Source organism: Egretta garzetta, unplaced genomic scaffold, assembly GCF_000687185.1.
Source record: "Egretta garzetta isolate BGI_Z169 unplaced genomic scaffold, ASM68718v1 scaffold197, whole genome shotgun sequence".
NCBI lineage: Eukaryota > Metazoa > Chordata > Aves > Pelecaniformes > Ardeidae > Egretta > Egretta garzetta.
Genome location: NW_009260274.1, coordinates 2,534,611 through 2,549,320, shown reverse-complemented (window position 1 = coordinate 2,549,320; position 14,710 = coordinate 2,534,611). Strand labels below are relative to the sequence as shown.

The following is a 14,710-nucleotide window of genomic DNA, read 5'->3' as shown; positions in this document are numbered from 1 at the left end:
GGTGGTAAAACACGGGAACAGGGTGCCCAGAGAGGTAGTGGAGGCCCCATCCCTGGGAACATTCAAGGCCAGGTTGGATGGGGCTCTGAGCAACCTGATCTGGTTAAAGATGTCCCTGCTCACTGCAGGGGGGTTGGACTAGATGACCACTAGTGGTCCCTTCCAACCCTAAACATTCTATGATTCTATGATCTTTACTTCTGTGTCCGTATAGTGAAGATTTTAAGGGGTGGGAAAGTCCTACTAAAATTCCCCCTGGGATGTTTTGGTCAAAATATAACTGGGTCAATCCATCTTTACTTCTGTAAGTGTCAGTATAGTGAAGATTTTAAGGGGAGGGAAAGTCCTACTAAAATTCCCCCTATAGGTGGTGGATGGTTCACTGATGGGTTAATGTTGATCAAATGCAGTTAACTGAGGTGAGGAGTTCTGCCCAAAAGAATTCCAAGCCCAAAGAGAATATTTGAAGGGCAAAAGGGGATATGTTTGTCACCTCATAGTGGTTGTATTTTAGTGGGCTTTAACTCCTTTTTCTCTTGGGTTTCTGTCTCTAAACAAGGTAGGACATCTGATGAACTGCTTCCCTCTTTCTAGAGCCAAGGTAGAAATACGCTGTTGGGCATTAGTTCCAGCAAGGACCCCAGTGGCAGGAACTTTGTCATTCCAAACTGCAGCTGTAATGATTAATTATAAATGCAGGGCTCCCAAAAGCAGATGATTCAGAGTTAGAATCATAGAATCATAGAATCCTTTAGGTTGGAAAAGCCCTTTAAGATCACCAAGTCCAACCATTAACCTAACCGGGCCATCCCACCACAAAACCATGTCCCTAAGCGATTCTGCAGTAACTGCAAGTTCTGCAATTATCTATGTCTTTTTAAAGTAAATCATCGTAATTACTGTAATTTACTTGATGGTAAGTTTAGACTCTTCTTAAAGTTTTGTTTTCATTCGGTAGGGATTGCAAGTGGTTTTAAACTGTTCCTCTTTATCAGACAGCTCTTATGGAGTGCTATCTGCAGTTCTTGTGATGGAGTCCTGAGACCGGAGCTATAGCGAGTGATGCTGTTTTAAAACATTTTTGCAGCCAATAAAATAAAAGACAACATTTGGGGTGTAATTTGCAGCTTTATGTGTGAGTTAATAAACCAGAAGTAGAAGGTGCATGGAAGAAAGTTTGTCTTACTTTGGGAACAAACTGTGGCATATTTTTTTGGTTGGTTGGTTCTTTTTTAAGTTACCACAACCCAAACTAGAGAGGAAGTTCACAGAAATGAATAATGCAATCTCTGCACTTACTTCACACTTCAGCCAAAATAAGCAACTCATACACACTGTTCTTTGCTTTAAAAGCAGCAGATATTTGATATACTTGACAGATACTCAAAGTTATTTAAACAACCTTGCTAGGAAGGAAGGTAGATATTTACTGAACATAATGATTGCCTGGTTACCTACGTTCCTTGGCCTTATCTGGCAGGGGACACTTAAAATGAATTTTTACAAAGTTTTGAAGTTAGATATTGATGCTGGCACATAGAACAGCTTTACACTCCTTATTTGATTTTATTACATCAAGTCATTATGTTTGGGTACAGTGCTTATCTCAGTTTTCCTATTTGCCGTCTCATGTTCTCTGCAGTGTATGCTAAGAAAAAATTAATAATTATTTTAACCCTGCTAATGCTCACCTACCACTAATTTATTGCAGGTAGTCTACAGTGGAAAAGATTTGAATCATCCTTTTGGACTATCGCATCATGGAAATTATATTTACTGGACAGATTATATGAATGGGTCAATTTTCCAGTTGGATCTGGTTACAAAGAATGTGACACTTTTAAGAAGTGAGAGGCCACCTTTGTTTGGGCTCCAGATTTATGATCCACGTAAACAGCAAGGTATTTATAGCATATGATTTCTCCAAAGGTCTGTTATAAAAGGATATTTTCCCTTACAGTCTCCTAGTATTTTGAGGTGACTAATGAACAATAGGAAAAAAAAAAATCTGACTCATGGCATGAGCAAGATGCTTTCCAGCATTTCAATCCATTGATGTTGAAAGTGATCACCTCATACTTACTAAAAAGTGAATTGCAGTATTAAAAGTGTCTGAATTTCTTCTATTTACACTGCCTTTATTGCCATCTTTCTTGTGTGTCAAAGAGATACTGTGAAAGTATAAAATAGAATAGCTAATATATACACATCGGCTCATAGACGTAAAATACACTACTGTGTTTACCTTTACTTAAATAAGATCATAGATCCTGTCTGTCTTTTTCTTTTTATAATTTTCCTCCCCATCTTGGTCTACACCAGCACCACATGACTTAATCTCCTGAAAGTACCTGGTGCGGTTACGCAGAATCTGAGTAAGTGGCCTTTGAGAGTAGTGGAAAATCTGTACTTGTTGTTAACTTATATCAGTAGAGAAATGAGATACAGACCATAGGTTTGCATGGATAGAGTTCAGAAAATGCAGTTGCTACTATACAGGTAAATTTACAAATTTATTTTCCTGAAGAAAACTTTGGAATCCATTTACTGCATATGGTGGTCAGATGAGTTGTTAAATATATGCTCTCTTTAATGACAACATTTCTAGTTAATGTCTGCTACCAAACATAAAACTGAACATCAGGAATTAGTATAAATAAAATACTGTTTAAAAGATGACCATATTAAATATTGATGTCTATAGATCTCATGAATCCCTATGGATAATTATTTTTGACATGTAGAACACTTCCAGTTCAACAGTTCCTTTAGCAAATCAGAGACACCAAGGTGTTGGCAGTCGTGCTACATTTGATTCTGTACATGAACCAGAAAATAACAAAATGTAAATTTCACCATTTATCCAAATGCTACTCAGTACAGATAGAGCATTAAAATGCACTTGTTAAAACAGTGATTCTTTTTTTTTTTTTTTTTTTTTTTTTCCTGAGGGTTGGGGCAGAGGGTGTGTGGTTTCTATTTTAAAGCTTACAGGACCTATTATGAGTAGTTTCTCCCTGTGCATAAAGCCCAATTTTATTTTCACGGCATCATCACCTTCAGATCTGGATGTGGGTACAGTGTCTTGTTCACGTCTATTCTTAGCGCTTGGAAGATTTGACCATATCTCTATTGCTTGTAGTCAATGAATGGCACAAAGAGCAATTGATAAAACCAGTACAGAGTAGATAGAATTGAAACATTAGAAAAAATGCTTTACAATCATAGATAGAGAGAAAATATTTAGCCTTTATATTTGTTATAGGCATATATCTGTATGCAGAATGTGTACATATACATGTCTCTGTGTGTATACAAAAATGATACATGTATATATGAAAGTATAGTGAATATTTTCCCTATATATACTAGCTAAATAAATTGCATAGGTTTATTTCAGTGGTTTTATATGCCATACATACTAAATATTTTTTTTATTGTTTTTTCTTCTGTCTAGTCTTACCATTTTTTTTCCCATCCAGCAAAAAACCAACTGTGATTTACAAAGGGAAGAAACAATTTAGTTTTCAAACCAGCGCTAAAGTATAAAATGGGATGTGAATATGTGTAGAGCCAAAATACTTGGCATGTAATATCTGCATACATAGGGTTGTTTAGTTTTATGTTTCATTTCAGAATTTGCTATATTTGAAGACTTAAATATGTAGTTAATATTCTTTGGAGAAGACAAAGACGACATCTCTATCTAAACATGCATCTTCCAATTTGTTTTTCCTTGGGAAAACCACTTTTAACAATGTCTCAACCGTCTGAGGCCCTACTGAAAATCTTAGTGATTTTCTTTACAGCAGGTTAATATGAACTTCTCCTTTTCCTGCTGGATAATATTTTTATATGTCCAGATATGCTTTCTTAGGGAAACCCATGGAGATTAATACCTGATTATGGAGCACTGAGGTCTGGACAGCCAACTTGTAATCAGTTTTATGAGTATGGAGGCAATGCTGAAAGTTTCTCCTTTCTGATATTGGAACATCTAAATTTTCAATGCCTAAACCAAACTGTAGTATCTCAAGGGCATTGTAACAGCGTGTCTCTCATCACAGATGTTTTTCAGGGACTCTCACTTCCAATTTCATGTAAAAATATTGTGTGTTTGGGGTTTTTTTAAGGAAAATCTGCCTCCAAATCTACCGTCAAGTTGGACAAATTTCAGAATACTTTGAACTGTGTCTGCTAAGAGAGGATGTGGTGATTGCTTTAAATACTCAGTACTTCTACTGCTTTATTCGGTTCTTAGAAAGTTCCTTTATTTTTAGAAAAAAAAGGAAATTTAAAAATTAATGCAAGTGCTATTACCTTCCTTATAAGCTAACACCAGAGACAGAAGACTGAAATCTTTTCTCTTAGACATTTTTAGCTGAATGAGTTTAAATCTTAGGAAAGAGAATTTGGCTCACTATTGCATTCTTTGTTTGAATTTGCAATTGGAATTTTGCAAGCTAACTGCAGCCTTTAGGATCTTCTCTTTTGTCATGCTCGGTGATGTAGATCTTGTACAAGCGTTTCTTTTAAAGAAAGTGAAGCGAATTTGTGTGTGTGTGTGTGTTTCTTCTAAAAGAGCAAGATGAAAGGCTGAATTATGTACAGAGAAAACCATAGTAGTTCATTTTGTAGTATGAGTTATATTTTATAGCTTATATAAATATACAAGCTTATATAGCTTGTACCTTAGAAACATTTGGCTCTGATATTTGGAGGTTACTGTTTTGATGCTGTCATTACTGTCACTGTCTGCACAACAGAAACCATGCCAATTCATTTTGACATAGTTGAATTAAGACTGGCATTTTTACTAGGAGACCTTTTTACGGGATACTTGGCTACACCAATCCTGCTTTGCTTAGTACTATGGGTAGCAACTTTGAGCTTCCTTTGGTACCTCCTTAAGAAGAGGTGCTTTTCACTGTCTCTGTATCTCATGAGGTATGATCCTCTTACAGAGGAACCTTTTTTTTTTTGTTTTCTTGATTTCAGAACTTAGATTTCACCTTACTTTCTTAGGCATAGTCTTTGGGTCTGTATGCGTCAGGAATCCCTTAAAAAATGGGGAGGTGGCAGGAAGCGTAGCAATCATAGGAGCTGGATTTACAGTCAGCATATGAAACTGCCAGGGCCTGCAGGTATTTCCACTGCTATGAAAGGGGAGATTGCTATTCATATGTAAGTAATTCTTGTGTAAGTACATGTTAAAGTAGCCTCTTTCGAAATCACTTGATATTTTAACTCCTCAGACTGCAAAGAAGAGCTGCTTGAGCCACAGGCTTCCTGCTCTTCATATGCATAGTATGGTCCTACAAGTAGGCTTTACACAACTTTAGCTGTACCTGAGGTTAGGTTTATGGGAAGGTACAACGTGAATAAATACTCATGAAAGCATAGAAGTACAATAATTTCTAAGCAGCGATAAATGCTTCACAGGATCTTTTGCATGAGATGATTAAACAAATGCATATAGTTTCATAGAATCTATAGTTTTTCTTCTGAGAACGATGACTGAGATGCCACTACCTTGTTGGTTTAGCTCTGGCCTCCAATTTTTAGCAAGTTAAAATGGAATCAGCCTAATTTAATCATATGCAAGTGGCAGGGACAGCTGTTTTAAAAGCTAGCAAAAATATGAAAACTATGATTTGTAAATGGTTTTAAAATCTTGGGAATGTTTTAAGAACACCCATATAGAACAGCTGTTGTGAATAGCAGTTGAGGAAATTTCATTTCATTAAATACTTGGTAGCTAAATGAGTTCCACAGTTTATTCAGAACAGAGACTTAACCTTTTTGTACTGCATTTCGGGAGACTTTTAGCCTAGGAGTCTCTTCAGCAAGGCTGATGGGACTGAAGGTCTCATTGACCTTCAGGTTCAAGACTTCCTTAAAGCTCACTTTATAAATCCTATTTTTCCAGGATATTGTTGCTTTAACTCTTGGTACTTGGTATTTTCCTTGTTTTCATCCTTTCTTTTATCACTTAGCAAGTAACCTACTCTACTGCAGGTTGTCATCCCAATTATAAGGTTAAGCAAGAACCTTTCATCTTCAAGATGGACTGCTTGACTTTGATCTAGTGTTTTAATTTTGATTTTATTTATTTTAGGCCTACATTGGGCTTCAGAATCATCATGGGTTTTCAAAGTGTTTTCTATATTTATCTTAAATAGCCTTTTATTCTACAGATTTATCCTTTTTTTAGTGATCTGACAAACTCATGTATGTTCTCTAATTAAATAATGGCAAATCTCCTTGACTTGTGCTCTATAATTTTTGGATTCCCTTTTGAAGATTGCATTGTGGTTTGTTTTGGCAGCTTCTGATATCTGCTTATATCTTTGCGGTACTGACATCCTTTGATTTGAATAATGGGTGGCCCTGTAAAGATGTAGAGAGTTTCAAGACTGCTTTTCCTGAAGTGGTGTTGTATCTGAGTTTTCAAGGATGTATCTGGATCTAAACCTTGTACTCTTTTGATGTTTTGTTCATATTATTTGGGGTTTGGTAAGCACAGACATAATAAAGGAGTCGATTTCAGTACAGTGTTTTAGGTCATAGTCTAAAACACGAAGTTAAAATCCAACAAAGTACTTTAAGTGCCCAGTCTAAGTTGGAACTTCTCGATCTAAAATTGTGATCCAGCCCTCCCCTTCAGAGATTTCCAGTTTTCCCTGTTTATACAGCTATGTTCTTGCCATCTCCCTTACACCCTGCCTGATGTAAGTACAAGTCCACAGCGGCTTCCCACTGCATTCTGTATTAATTATTTTACAAATTTATTTGAAAGTTCAGTGGGGTTTTAATGGACTGCAAAACACATTTGCTTCCTAGAGGTGATGTATGGTGGGTCAGAAAAAAGTCTGGGAATAGATTATTATGAAATGGTCAAGGACAGTGTTGTAAGGTGTATTGAGGTATATCTTAAAACTTGAAAATTTTTGATTTTTTTTTTTTTTTCTTCTATCTGGTGTTCGTTTCATAATTTGAAAATGTTTCCTGCACATGCAGGTATGGCTCTGACAGGATAGTTTAATATGCGTATTCATAGCTACTTCTATGAGAACTTAATATGATATTTTCTATGAAAAGGGAAGTGGTAGTGCTTTGAGGAGAGGGAATTGTGTGGAGTCTGTTTGAACCCAGGAAGCTGATGAACGTTTTGTACACCTAAAAAGGAGATGCAGAGGAAGAAACACCTGCTTTTTACTAAGCCAGAAAGATGAAAAAAAGTAGTTTTAATTTAAAGTTTCAGCAGACGTGAAGTTTTATAGCTTGTCTGATCACAGTCAGTTATCACCAACACTTGAAATTAAGTGAGCTTTGATCATGAGAAGTTGACTGTCCTCAGCAATGCGTATCTAAGCAATTAGGTTGTGACCAATGTGACACAAACAGAAACTCTAATATCTGCTTCAGTGGGCTTTGGTTTTAAGTCTGCTCGCCTAAGAAATGAGGTAGTGAAGATGCAGCAGTCCTTTGTAGATGATTAAAACACCTGACAGCTGTCAGTAGCTTCATGTGAACAGCATACAGCTTTCGGGAAGAAACAATAACACGGAAAAAGAAGGCAGAGAAATAGCAGAGGTGTTCAGAAAAGAGTGGTGAAATACCTGCCTTGTCTTCTGTCTGCCATAGATCTCATTATACTTTTAAGTTCTGTTTCCTTGCTCTTTTTTCTTAGTCTGCATTTGTAGTCACATTGTTTTAACATGTGCACGTCAACATACTTCAGAACATTTACTTCCCTAAAACTACTACGTGCATGTAGCCGTGTCTTATTAAATATTTGTTACCCTCATAAAAAAGTGAGATAGAATGTTGTGAGCTGATGGTGTAGTTGTTTCGGTTTGGGTTGGGTTTTTTATTATTCTTACATGTTATTGCAACCTGTAACTTAAATTGTTTAAAAATCATAACTTGTAGTAACCAAACTATGACAATGACGTGTCCCTAAAATGAGAGGAAAATAATTGTAAAAAAATTCTTCACATGCTTACATTCCAAAAAAAAAAAAAAAAGCTTTTCATTCTAGCATGGCTGTTTAGTTTTAATGTTGCTTTTTTTTATTTTCACAGGTGATAATGCGTGTCGCGTTAACAACGGAGGCTGCAGCACTCTTTGTTTAGCCATTCCTGGAGGCAGAGTTTGTGCCTGTGCTGATAATCAGCTTTTGGAGGAAAACAGTACAACCTGCATGAGTAAGATTTTTAAAGAATACCCAAGTTGATACTTCTGCTAAGGGTTCAGGTCAAATCTGAAAATAAAACAAGAAAGTGCAGTCTCCTAGAGGCTTTTTGAGGTTCTATTAGACAAAGAAATGTTCCTTGAATAAAGATTCTAATTGGACAGAGGTTATGAAATATAATAAAGATTTTTTTTTAAAAAAAGACAAAATATTAAGTACACAGTATTTGAGGATAAAATACATTGGAAAATATTTCAGAATGCCTGATATGATAAAGCACTCAAATATGTCAGTAGTCTCTTTTAAAGAAAATCAGAAATGCCAGAAAATGTTGTGATTAAATCTATATAAACTAGCTTCAGATTATTATATGGACTAAGTATCTTAAATTGAACTCTGGCATGGAAAATGTTCATGCATAGAAACTTCATAAAACATGTCAAGCAGGTATATTTGTATATAATAGGTACTGATACAGACTACGCAAATTTTGCTGCCTTTTTCTTGCATCCCTTCCTTAGATATCTTCATTGAAATGCCAATTTAAAAAAAAAAAGTGTTAATAAAATGTGGGATTTTCAATTAATAATAATAATTCATCAGATAATACAGGTTTTTAAATGTAATTTACTCAAAACTATTTTTTCTTTAATCTCACTGATCTATTTCTTGAAGTGTACTATGTAAAACTTTCCATAGGTCTCCAGCAATAAGCCTGGTAGAGATGAGTAAAGCATAAGGATTATTTCATAACATGATGAACATTATTGAGCTTGCAATTACCTTGAATTTGACCCAAATGCATGGCTGGCAGAGCCATCACTGTTGCTAAAGAAAACTATTTTTCTTTTTAGCAGAAAATACTGGAAGGTGGACTTCTCACTGGTAAGATGGAATGTAAGCATTAGGAAGAGAGGTTAGACACTTTCAGATCTGAATGAAGCAGGTTTCCTGCTTTTTCCCCAGCACACTTCATTGCCCAGCTCTTTCCCAGGACTTTGATGTTCCTCACAGGGTCAGAGAGTGATGTGTGGTATTTACACATTAAGCATTCTGAACCTTATGTCGAGAAATGTATCTGTCTGGATTTATCAATAAGCTTGTAGCTTACTACTTAATTCTACCTCAGTAGAATTTTATCCTTTTTTCTTTGCCAAGTCTGTACCAGTGCATAATGCAGGTGTTTGAGTTGTTGTTTGGTTACAAGAATTCAGCTCTTCAGTAATCATTTTCTAGCCCTTTAACATGCACCAGAATTTGATCTGTGTCTGTAAGAATATTTTCTTTTCATTGTTGATGAGGCATTGCAATATTTTAAACTGATATTTTTACGCTATCATCTAAGCACCAATTTAAAAAACAGTTTGAGTGCCATTCTGTTCTGAGTTCTTCCATTTATTAAAAATGTATTACCTCAACCATACACTCAGATATGCATGCTGCTACAGGCTTCAGGTGGAATTACCTCAAATATTCAAAGTTTACTAAAAAATGTTCTGAAGAGTGGTAACAAGAATTTGTTTATGTAGGGGTAGTATTGCATTCTGTGTGTATCAAGCTGATAAAATAGATGAGCTTCTTGGATATTTTTCCTAGTTAAACATGGAGAAGTGCTACCTCAGCTGTGCAAAGCCGAACAGTTTCAGTGTAAGAATAAGCGCTGTATCCAGGATCGCTGGCGCTGTGATGGGGATGATGACTGTCTGGATGGCAGCGATGAGCATTCTGAAATTTGCTGTATGTATGCTTTTACATTTTAACCCACAATTCATATTTTATTTTAAAAAATGGAAGCAAAGTAACAGAAGTCTGAGGGGAGTCAAACAAAAATGATAATCCTTAAGTTATTCATGTAAATACTTCATTTTCTTCTTTTCCTGCATATAACAATAATAGTCCTTTCAAATGACAGTCATGTACTCGTTTTGTAGCATAGTACAAGAGCAGTCATCTCATTGTCATTTCTGATTCTTTAAAGGTTGGTACTTTTAGCTTTGTTTCCCGCTATTGCACTCTCTTATATGGGTCACAGGAAAATTCAGGTTGGAAAGGGTCTCAGAATCTTTAGTCCAACCTTCACAAAGCAGGGCCTGCCTCGCCTCAACCTCTAGGAAAGTGATGGATCAATTAGTCCTGGAAACCATTTCTGAAGACATGAAGGACAAGAAAGTGGTTGGGAGTATTCAGCGTGGATTTATGAAGGGCAAGTCCTGCTCAGCCAGCCTCATGGCCTTCTGCACTGATGTGACTCGCTTGGCGGATAAGGGAAAAGCAGCGGATATTGTTTGCCTCAACTTTAGTAAGGCGTTTGGCGCTGTCTGCCATAACTTCCTCATAAAAAAGCTGACAAAGGATGGGTTGGGTAAGTGGACAGTGAGATGGATTGGAAACTGCTGGAATGGCCCGGCCCTGGGGCTTGTGGTCAGTGGCACAAGGTCCAGCTGGAGCTAAGTCACTAAGGCACAAGGTCACAGCTGGAGCTAAGGGCTTAATGCTGGGGCCAGTAAAGGTCTTCATTAATGATGTGGACAGAGTGCACACTCAGCAGATTCGCAGATGATATGAAGCTGGGAAGAGTGGCCACAGATGAGCACGCTGCCATTCAGAGGAACCTTGACAGGGTGGAAAATTGGACAGAGAAGAATATGGTGAAATTCAGCAAGGACAAATGCATCTGGGGAGGAGTAAATCCAGGCATCAGTATATGCTGGGGGCCACCCAACTAGAAAGCAGCTTTGCAGACAAGGCATCCTGGTGAGCAGCAAGATGGCCATTAGCCAGCAATGCACCTCACGGCAAAGAAGGCGAGGAGCATCCTGGGCTGCTTTGGGAAAAGTATCACCGGCAGGTTGAGGGATGCTATCCTTCTACTCTACTGAGCCCTGGTGAAGTCATATCTGGAGGACTCTGTCCAGTTCTGAGCTCCCTGGTACAAAAAAGGCAGGGACTTACTGCAGCGAGTCCAGGAACGGACCACTAAGATGATTAAAGGACAGACACATCTGTCCCAGAAGTTGGGAGCACTGAGATTGTTCAGTCTGCAGGGAAGGGGAGGCTCTGGAGGGATCTTACCAATGTGTATAAATACCTGGTGGGAGAAGATGGAATGAAGAACAGGGAGCCAGGCTCTTCTTAGTAGTGCCCACTAGCAGGACAAGAGGTAATGGGCACAAAGTGAAAAGCATGAAATTTTATCTGAACAAAAATACAACACCCCAAAGAACCCAAAACAAACCAAAAGCAAACAAAAAACCCCAAGCACCACACACACTTCCAGTTTTAAATGAGAAGTATTTTGTCTTAAAAAATACAGTTGTAGTAGAGCTGGGTTTTTTTGCTGCAGAGGAGTTCCGATGTTGTAATGAAAAATAATAGGAAACATACCAGTTACATATCTGTGTCATTCCTGGAAGATACTTAGGTAGCCTGCTATAAAATTAGAGTTACAGCAGTGAAATTCCTTTCCTTACTAGGTTTGTTGCAATGCTATTTCTATCATAAGATCATTTCTCTAAACCGAATCTCCTTTATTGAAATGAAAATACATTTTTTTTTTTCCTATCAGTTGTAGACATGAAGAACTGATGCACTCTTCTACTGTGTAGCATTGTTCTGTGTGTCTAAAAACTCTTATCATCGCCTCTCATTCTTATCTGTTAGAGGCAAAACAGTTCTATTTTTTTTTTTTTTTCCAGTAGTCTATGGGGTTTTTGTTTAGATTTTATTGGTCTTTTGTTAACTTTGTCAAGTGATCCTTGGAGTTGGATGTCCACAACTGGATGTATGTACTTCTGCTCAGGCCTTTGTGGAGCTGGTTAGGCTGAGAGACTGTGTTGGTGAGGAGTGATAATCCTGTTTTTACATCCGTGGGTAAACCCTATCTGCTTCGCCCTGGCCTGATGTCGCTGATACATACTGAGCTTGTGATCCTCCGTAATGCCTAGGTCTTTTTCTGTATGGCTCTTACATAGCTGGTTTGGGTTTTCCCCTGCATTTATGTATTTTGATAGCTCCATGTAGTATTCATTACTGATTTCAGCCCTAATTCCTTTCAAAACACTTCTCTAGTTCTGAACTGTAGTGCTTACTAACATTTTATTTTAATACCAGGGATTCTTACACTTAAATAATGAGCTCAACTAATAAAGACAGCAAGAAAGAAAATCTTTGACTTGATTCTTATTTGAATTAATGCAATTTAGACCGATTCATTGATCAAAGCTTGTAATTCTCAGAGGATTTATACAGATATAAATGAAATCATAATCTGGTCCCAAATCTGTATGTGATACGTAGTTTAAGTGGCCAGTATGATAACAGTAATCTCTTTTCAGCAGTTGCTATAGTAACTTCAATAGTTCTTTTTGAGTTAGTCTGAAATATATGCAGTTCTGAATAGATTACACACACATGTTAGTAAATATATATACGAGCAAAACCTTAAATACCATTAAAAAAAATAATCTGTGTCTAGTATTGAGGTCAGATTTTAAAAGAAAGTCTTCAATTTTTAATTTTATTACATGGATGGTAACAGTTCTGTTCTCCAGTCACATTGCAAACTAGGTTGGTGCGTAAGTGTTATGAGACTTGGAATACCTTCCTGCTCAGGTTATTAATTAATCTTTACTTCCAGTGTTCTTGCACCCTCCACACAAAACACGCACGAAGGGTTCACGTGCTATTGGTATCACACTCGCTCTGTGTTGTTTTCAAGAGGAAGAATAGGTAGAAAGGTCAAGGATAAAAGCTACTGAAATGTCAAGGATAAGCCTGCAAGACGGCCTTTCATTTTAAATACCGTTTGTTTCCAGATACATGTTAAACTTGAAAAAAGAGACTGTGGATGGCTGAGTAGGTGGAAAAGAGCTTGAGATTGTTTTTAACCCAGCTTTTGAAACTGTGGATAGTTTACTGCTCTTGTGTTGTTCAAGATTAGGAAGATCTGCTAAAAATAGATCTTGTTATTAGCATGAAAGCAGCAGATCATCTAAACTAACTGCAGCTGCAAGAGCAGGCCAATGGTATTTACATCATTTCTGTGCTTTCAGTCTTCATCCTTCCCACGATATTTGGCAGCTAGCAAAAAAATGTTTGAGAGATACCTTGTTCACTCTTGAAGACTACATTTTTTTGTCAGTTTTACACTGTGTTGCATATTTCACTTTTTGACACCTACAATTTCATGGTAAGTAAACAGCAGGTCTATACGTGGCCACTGACAGTAATGTGCATAATTTTAGAAGCATTTTGTAACCTGCCCAAATCCCTGCTCGCTGTGGTATAATATTTTGGATATGCACTTAGCAACTTGTATCTGTTCCCTTTGGTGTTGTCTTTTGTTTATAGGCACCTCAGTTTGCAAACCTCATCACATCGATAAAATGTGATCGAGGTCACTTTTCTTTAAGGAAATAGCAATATTGTAAAATGCTGCTGCCTCTTATCACCTAGTAGTTAATAGAAGAGGATCTCCATGTTGACATTGGTATGATAGGAGACTCTTTACTAGGTATTCTTTAATTTGTGATGAAAATACTGCAATGTTTTTTAATTGGTTTGCTGAACAATTTTTATGTCCTGGTGATTATGTATTCTGGGTAACCATACTAACTGCATGACCAGAGAATACCATTTAATATTTTATTTTCAACTGTTTTTCTCTGATAATTTTCTTAGGAAACAAACTGGTTGTGTTTTTGGTGTTTTGTTTTTTTTTTTTTCTCTCTCCCCAGTCAATCATAGTTGTCCTGAGGATCAGTTTAAGTGCCAAAATAATCGCTGCATTCCCAAGAGGTGGCTTTGTGATGGAGCTAATGATTGTGGTAATAATGAAGATGAATCCAATAAAACCTGTGCAGGTAAAGATTTTACCTGGCTGTGCATACAAGTTTTCTCAGTTCCATAAACAGTTCAAGACTGATCTGAACTCAGTTGAACCAGTCTGCTACTAGCAATCTGATTATTGCCATTTTAAATTAATGCAGATTTTGATGCCACTAAGGCTGGAATACAAATTATATTTTACTTAATACTTATGCTTGACTGTGCTTTCCAAAGCAATTCAGCACTTAATCTATCCATATGGGTTGACTGTCAAAGCACTGCTTAGGTACAAACTTGTCCCTGCTAAATCTTTTTTGTCAGTTAGATGCTGTGGTGAGTACTGTGTCACGAGTAAATTTTATTTTATGCTGACAAAAGCATAATTAGTTATTCAGCTTCCCTTTGGTAGCTTGAAATTGTTTTCATTTCTAAGTTACTAAACTTGTAGTGGATTTTTAAGGAAATACCAAGATGAAGATTGCTTACTTATTCCACTGCAATAAATCAGGGAGTTCCAAATCTGTCCTTTGCTTGTGTGAAAGTGGTATTTAGTGCTTGTCAGTAGAGTACACTAAACAATCATTAAGTATCTGATATGCAAAATATCAGGCATCAATAAGCTGATGACTGTTTTAAACTGAAATGCAGTGACAAACAGCATCCATTGTATATTAATATATTCCCTGA

The 14,710-nt window shown here is 36.9% G+C and overlaps 1 protein-coding gene across 1 annotated transcript in view; it reads left to right on the top strand.

Annotated features, from left to right (window-relative positions):
• Positions 1 to 14,710, top strand: part of LRP1B (LDL receptor related protein 1B) — a 595,001-nt gene that overhangs the window by 304,148 nt on the left and 276,143 nt on the right. Inside the window, 4 exon segments of the mRNA XM_035897882.1 lie at positions 1,712 to 1,901; positions 8,088 to 8,210; positions 9,794 to 9,934; positions 13,933 to 14,058. Of these exon segments, the coding sequence (XP_035753775.1) occupies positions 1,712 to 1,901; positions 8,088 to 8,210; positions 9,794 to 9,934; positions 13,933 to 14,058 (580 nt within the window).